General features: G+C 35.7%; 1 protein-coding gene across 1 annotated transcript in view; it reads right to left on the reverse strand.

Annotated features, from left to right (window-relative positions):
* Erp44 (endoplasmic reticulum protein 44) overlaps positions 1 to 8,127 on the reverse strand; it is a 90,847-nt gene that overhangs the window by 26,401 nt on the left and 56,319 nt on the right. Inside the window, exons 5-6 of the mRNA XM_055605323.1 lie at positions 5,361 to 5,545; positions 4,081 to 4,196 (exon numbers count right to left, since the gene is read on the reverse strand). Coding sequence (XP_055461298.1) covers positions 4,081 to 4,196; positions 5,361 to 5,545 — 301 coding nt within the window. The remainder of the gene's footprint in view (positions 1 to 4,080; positions 4,197 to 5,360; positions 5,546 to 8,127) is intronic.

An 8,127-nucleotide genomic window follows, 5' to 3' on the forward strand; every position in this document is an offset into this window, starting at 1 on the left:
TTTATATATGTAAAATAATAATTAAGAAGAGGCCATGAATTTGAGAGGAGTAGGGGGACAAGAGGAGTTGGTGGAAGAAGAAAAAGGGGTAGATATGTAGCAGTCACGTGTGGTGTGATATTCTAAAAACAAAAAGCTGAAATTAAATGAGTGTATCAAAGAAGAAATCAGAAGAAACCAAAATATTCCTGGAACTAAATGAAAATGAGAACACAACAAAATAAAATTTCTCAGACATATTAAAAAAAAATTCTAAGAGGAAAGTTTATAGGTCTAAGTACCTACATTAAAAACTCAGAGAGCACAAATAAATGACTTAATGATGCAGCTCAAGAACTTAGAAAAACAAGAACAAACCAAACTCAAACCCAGCAAGAAGTAAAAATCAAAGCAGAAATCAATGAAGTAGAAAGAAAGAAGAAATGAAGAATTAATTATTCTAGCTGATTCTTTGAGATGATAAACAAGATCTACAGACTCTTGGCCCACTTAACAAAAAGAAAGCAAGCAACAACCCAAATTAACAGAATCTGAAATGAGCAGGAAATATTACAACAGACACTAAAGAAATACTTTTTAAAACTCTATTTCATTAAGTTGAAAATATGAAAGAAATATATGAATTTCTTGATTCATCCAAAATATTAAAGGTAAGGCAAGAAGAGACCAACGACCCAAACAGATCCACAACAAAGGAGTTAATTGAAACTGTAATAAAAACCTTCCAACTATGAAAGTGCAGGTCCAGTTGGATTCACAACAGACATCTACCAGACTTTCAAAGAACTATAACCAAAGTTTCCTAAAATTCTGAAAAAACAACAACAAAAAAAAACAAACAAACAAACAAAAAAAAAATAGAAACAGAAGAACTCTAAAACCCATTATTTGAAATCAATATTATTTTAAAACCCAAATCAGGTAAGGACACAACAAACAACTTCAGACTGTTACCCTTGATGAACAGATGTAAAATCCTCAATAAATACTAGCAAACTGAAAACAAACACATATCAAGAAGATCAACCACCATGAGCAAAGTGGCTTAGTCCCGAAAACACAGGATTGGTTCAACATCCACAAGTCAGTATATATAATAAATCATATAAATGGACTTAAAAGTCAAAAATCAAATGAGTATCTCAATAGATGCAGAAAAAAAAAATCTTTGACAGAATACAGCATGTTTTCATGATAAAATCCCTAGAGAGAGTTGGACTGGAGGAAATGTATCTCAACATAATAAAAGTCATGATAAACCTACAGCCAACATTCTAAATGAAGAAAAACTAAGTAATCCCCTAAAAAATTAGGAGCAAGACAGAGCTGCCTAACTACTCCCAACACTCCGTGGCAATACAGTGCTATAAACACTAGCTGGATTGATAAGACAAGAAAGGGAAATTATAGGTATACTAATAAGAAAGAGTCAAATTGTTTCTATTTGCAAATGGCATAACATTATATATTAGAGATCTCCAAAACTCCACCAGAAAACTTCTAAAAATAATTAATAATTTCAGAAAAGTGGCAGAGTACACAATCAGTAGTTTTTCTACACACTAACAACACACACTGAGAAAGAGCTCAGGGGTACACTTCCAATTTACAACAGTATCAAAGACAACAAAATATCTTGGAATAAACCCAACCAAAGACCTCTACAAAAAGTTTCAAATCTATGAAAAGATTGAGAAAGACATCCTATTCATGTATTAGAATTAATATTGTGAAAATGACCATCCAACCAAAAGAAATTTATAGATTCAATGCAGAACAAATCAAAATATCTTCACTGAACATTCTTCACTGAAATAGAAAACAAAATCCTAAATTCATACAGAACCAGAAAAGACTTGGAATAGCCAAAACAATCCTGAGCAAAAAGAATACTGGAGGGATTGCTATTTCAAATCTTAAGACATATTATAAAGCCACAGTGATAAAAAAAAAAAAAAGTACAGTATCGTATTGGCACATAACAGACATGAGCCAATAAAACAAAATAGGAGACCCAACAAACATGTAACTACCCCATTTGATATTCAACAAAGAGTAAAGACATACCTATATTAAGAGAAAAGATGACATCTTCAACAAATGGTTCTGAGAAAACTGTCGACACTCAGAAAAATTAAATTAGACTCATACCTATAACCCTGCATAGAAAATAGATCCAAATGTATTAAAGATCTCAGTTTGAAACCCAAAACACTAAAACTGCTAGAAGAAAGCACGGCAGTGCCCTATGAGATATGGGTGAAGAAAGGACTTTCCAAGCAGGACTCAATTAGCCAAGGACTTAGGGCTAACAATTGATAACTGGAACTTTGCAACACTAAAAAGTTTCTGTACAACTAAGGAAGCAATCAAGCGAGTGAAAAAGAAACCCACAGAATGAGAATCATTGCTAGCTATACATCTCAAAGAAAATTAATAACCAGCATATACAAAGAACTCAAAAAAAAAAAAGTCAAGGAAAGAAATGACCCAATTTAAAATATGGGCAAGTTTCTACAGAGAGTTCTTAATAGAAGAAATAAAAACGGCTAAGAAATACCTCAAAGAGCATTCATCATCCATAGCAATTAGGAAGATGCAAATTAAAACATTTGAGATTTCATTTCATCCCACTTAGAATGGCTAAGATCGACAAAACATCTGACAGCAAATGCTGGCAAGGTTGTGGAAAAGAAGAAGCCTCACTCACTGTTGGAGGGGATGCAAATTAGTGCAGCCACTCTGGAAACCCTAAAAAACTAAAATTACTTCCAGATACAGGAGCAGAAAGGACAAAGGCTCTGAGGCAGAAGCTAGCTCCAAGTATTTGACTTAAGCGATATGGCCGTACAGCAGTGATGTGAAAGCCCAGGCTGGAGGTGTTCCCTGCCTATGCTGTACACTGATCTTCACAACACTGATAAGGCTCACAGCAAAACATCAATAAAATCCACCAAGGCATGAAAGCAAGGACCAAGAGCAGAAGTCATCAACTGGAGAAGGAATCACAACAGCTATTGCAACCAGACTAACACAGCCATAAAGAGCCCCAGATGAAATAAGTAACACCACACAAAAGCCAAAGGTGGCTGAGATAACCTCCAAGAAGAGATGGTACAGGACAGGACCTTGAGATAAAAAGAAAGAGAAATAAACTGCAAAACAGATCACAGAGATGCACTTTCAAGTGTTGACAAAAGGAGAAAATAGAGGGGAAGTGATGTGTCAGCCTTCAGAGAACTTGAGGGATTAAACTGGAGAAAACCCACTGGACTGGACGATGAAGGAGGTATCTGTGACTATTTGGAAACACACTTCATTAGGATGGAGGTGGGTTTTTATTTGGAAGAGTTTAAGAAAGTCAAGGTAACCAAGCATAAACTAACCTTTAAAAATGTAGAAATGAAAAGACAGAGATGGCATTATAGCTCAAGAGATAAATGTGGTGAGTCAGAAGAGAGGAGCACCATTTGGAAAAAGAATGCAGTTTCTATAAGGGTGAAACCATAAGAAAGCAGGGAGAATTGATGGATCAAAGTCCCAGAGAGAGATACAAGGACAGTCTACAGGAGTGAGGAGATCAATCTTAGAAAGGCTAACAGTAGGGCTGGGGCTACAGACTGGGGTAGACCACAAGCTTAGCATGTATAAGGCCCTGGTTGGGAGGCAGAGGGAGGTGTGTATGTGTGTGGAGGGTGGGGGTGTTATTTTTGAGACAAAAAAAGATATGAAGGAAGGTGGTAAAGACATGGGGATGAAGGAAGATAACAAAACCTCTACTTCTTAACTAGAAAGAACATGCTTAGTCAGGAGAGCTGTACATAAGGGTCAATGAATAAATCAAATAAGAGCATAAAAGAGCTCATTGTTAACTGAGCCATTCTGACGCTTTTACCTACATTCTGAAACATAACATGAGAGAAAATGGTTTAAGGCCCTTAAAGAATGAACCATATGTATAAACACTGGTTGGTGACTTTGAAAGGACTGAGGTCATCTTCAGAACATGACCAGCAACAGCAAGAACTGAATGTGACAGCTAAGCTCACCTCCTCGCAGGCTGCTGGCTAATATACTTACCCAAAAGCAGAAAGGAAGGTACAGTCATCATGCAAAATACTGGCTACTCTTTCAAAAACTCTGTAATTATCGGAATCCTTCTGCTCAAAGTATCCAATGATATTTCTCTTGCTGCGCTGTAAAATAAAGTGTCTAATTATTTTGCAAGGCATATAATTCTAAGCGAATGCTAGTTCACTGACTCTTTGTTCTGGAACTTGGGTAGCTCTGGTTCTAATTCTATTAGTTCAACTGAAGAATAACTGAATGTGGTAATAACATTTAATATCTAGTCTAAAACTACCAACAATTATGCTGGGTTGAAAACAATATTTGATACAATAAAATGTAACTATAACTTTATTAAAACTGCATCATTCCCATTCTTCCATGGGCCCCTCACATGCCTCTACGTGGCACTATCTTTCTTACTGCATAAGACCCTGTCCACTCTCTCTACAAGCCAGTTCTATGCTTGCAGCCAAAACATTAAAGTATGGCATACTGTCTTGGTAAAGACAAAAAAGGAGAATTTACTGCTTGCTCTGATATGGCAAGCTCCCCAAGCCTAGCCCTCCCTTCCTGAAGCTATTGCCTATATGAGCATCCATCATGGTCCTTTGCATTTTCTCACAGGACTTAGGGACTGGGACGGCAATAACAAGACAGGCTCACAGGCTCACAAGGCCTGCTGTGATATGAGCAATAATGTTCTTCATGCTTGGCTCAGGAGCCATGTTCCTGCAACAGCAACCACAAAATGGCAACCAGCTAATTTATTAACTTGTCACCTTATAGTGATAGCAATAAAGACTAAACACTATAGCTTTTGCTTTTGGTGTTGTGTGTTATTTTTTTAAAAATTACTTATTTTACAGAGAAAGGGGTTTCCTATGTTAATCAAGAGGGGCTATTTTAAAGGACACTAAATTGTAGATAGAGTTGAAAATAGGGATTAAAGTAGACCCTCTGCAGGTATCAATCAAAGGAAATAGAGAAACTTTGATGTGTGTGCTTGACTTAAACTTCTGTTTATAATTCTGGCTTCTCTGCCTACATTAATTCAATTAGTGCAGCTTTACTGCATACTACACATGCTACATATGCTAATGTTCCTGGAAATTCAGGAAACAGTAGCGTTTCCCTTGAAAATTAATCCCAGACAAATTCTTTCTGGTGTGTATATGTCAAATATACTGTAGTAAACTGTAAAAGAATGTGTAGATTCTGTCTTCACACTATGGTTTGTTTGCATTAATTACATAGGCAATGTATACTTTATCCACCATAAGGTAACTTACATCAAGAGTGGTGACTTCATCTAAACTTTGAATCTCGTGGACTGGGTTACTTTTCTGTTGCCTGATGTAGTCTGCGAGCGCTTTCACTGATCGCTGGCCCCTGTATTCTCTCTTCATCATCATTCCATTACGAAATAATTTGAGGGTTGGGTATTTGCTTATCCTGTACCTCTGGGCTATGTCAGCTAAAAGAATATACAAGAGGAAGTTAGCTTTAGCTCTCAGTCAGGGTGAGCCTATTAGTTCAAAAGTCAGAAACATGACAGTTATTTATAACATCTCTTCCTTCTTAGTGACAGAGAAAAGAAAATACTCAGTCATGAGTCTAAACTGGTTATTAGACCAGACTCTGGACTCACTGCCTGGGCTTGAATTCTCAATCTACTGCTTATGGACTGTGTGAACCTTTGAAGTACATAAACTGTGATACCTTAACTTATCATCTGTTACAGTAAGAATAATTTCTATTACAATAAGGTTGTTTTATGAATCAAATGAGAGAATGCAAATACATAGAATAGTAAGTATGACATAGGATATCTGAATATAAAAACAGCAATAATAATTATGCCTTGTGAGATAGGATACAAACTAAAAATACATGACAATTGCAGCATATAAGCTAGGAGGAGGGCAATAAGCAGGAGGTAAAATACATTATATATCCCAAGGCCTTTGCATTGCTCAGGAAGAGGCAGAAGTAGTTACAATATTTGCTAAGTCAAGGCTTCATTGTATTCTCTCCAGGACAAGCACTTAGAGGATATTAAAGGAATATCAGCAGTTAAGGTTGGAGCACAGATTCTCAAAAGAGATGGTAGAGAAAACCCCATATGTTATTTAGGTCACATAATATTCTGATAAAACCCACAAAGTATTTATAAGGAGGAAATCACAATTCATTACCAAAGTTCTTTAAATCTGAATTATTAACACAATGTACACATATTTAACAGAACCAATATCATGTCTTGTTTAGCAGCTGATCACTCCAAAGCAGAACCAGTGAGTACAGTAGCTACAAGTGACAGGTACAATTAGAGGATATGCTTTTGAGCCCTATGGTGCAGGGAATGAACGAGATTACACTGGAGTGAGAATGGTCACAACAAGTAAAAGTGTTTAAACATACCAAGGCATTCGTAACAAGGAAAAGACCACAAAAGTGTGGGTTAGTCACAAGAAAAAATGACCTTCCCATTTAAAAAAGTCACTCTCCAGCACACTACCCATAATATATGAAAAATAAAATTTGCAATGATACACAAATATAATGAAGTTTAATTAAAATGCTTTTAAAACTGTGTCAAACAGTTCCTCTGACCAATAAAGCAATGTTGTTGTCTAGAGAATTGAAAATATCTTTTCTCGAAGTTATACCTTTTCCAAGTATCTCCTAGTCACTGGTTTAGTAAAGGATGAGTGCCCATAATATGTAGAACCAGGCTCTTACATAAGGGAATAAACAAGAACTTTGTATGTTACTAAAGTAAAATATCCAAGATGTACTAGAAGGCGAAAAAAACCTAGCTACACATGAAAGTTTAAGAAATATAAATACATATACCTCTTCTAACCTAAAAAGGAGAAAAAGAAAGAAATGAAAGAAAAGTGATTACCAGTGGAAGAAAATGAGAGACACTATTGAGGAAATTTAGATTTCATTCTTACACTTTGGTTTTATAGTTCTGACTTTGAAACCATACAAATATTTCATACGAATATAAAATGTTTAAAACATTAATCTCAGTATTGCTGCTTTGAAATTTAAGAAATTTTTGGTAGCTGAAGTATTTGATATTAGTAATATTACTAGGAAGTTTCAGCCTAAAGGAGTAAAATATAAAATTGAGAAACACTTAATGCTATTAGCCTGGGCAAGAATTTTTTTGGGTAAGACTTCAAAAGTATAAGCAATAAGAGCAAAAACAGACAAATGGGATTATCTCAAACTAAAAAGCTTTCACACAGCAAAAGAAATGTTCTTTGGAGCACAGAGACAAAATACTGACTGGAAGATAACAATTAACAATGAATAGAGTCAAGATTCAAAATTTATACAAAATTCAAACAAGTATTCTGCAAAACTACAAGTAAGTCAGTTTTAAAAATGGGTAAAATATCTGAATAGATAGTTCACAAAAGTAGCTATATGAAGGTGTATGGGGGGAAACCGCCAACACCACCATCAGGGAAAGTAATGTAAAACCCCAAGGAGAGGTTGAGAAAAAGCACAGCAACAGAACACTTGTGTGGGCTTAGCATGGCTCCAGCAGTGCACACAGGAAAAGTACACAGACATCACCCACTCCAGTTAAACACTTAACAAAAAGACAAAAGGTAACAAGGGTTGGTGAAGAGGTGGGAAAGGGGACTTTTTGCATGACTTCTGTGAGAGTGTGAAAGAGTCATTATGGACAGCAGTGTGGAAAATCTAAAAGAGAGCATGACATGAAGTCCTGCTGCAGCAGAATATATCAAAGGCTATCATCAGGACGTTGGAGAGAGATCCTGCTCCTGTGTTTACAAAAGCACTAGTTATAACAGACAGCGAATCACCCAAATGCTGTGCCTTCCACTAATGAATGAAAAAAAGTGTGTGACAGATTGCTATGCAACTATAAAAATAACGACATCTTGTCATTTGTTACAACATGAATAAACCTGGAAGGTTTAAGTGGGATAAACCAAACATAAAACTGCATGATCTCAACCATATGTGGAACCAAAAAAAAAAAAAAAAAAAAAAAAAAAAAAAAAAAAAAAA

This window comes from Psammomys obesus, unplaced genomic scaffold (assembly GCF_907164565.1).
Source record: "Psammomys obesus unplaced genomic scaffold, mPsaObe1.curated_primary_1811, whole genome shotgun sequence".
NCBI classification, from domain to species: domain Eukaryota; kingdom Metazoa; phylum Chordata; class Mammalia; order Rodentia; family Muridae; genus Psammomys; species Psammomys obesus.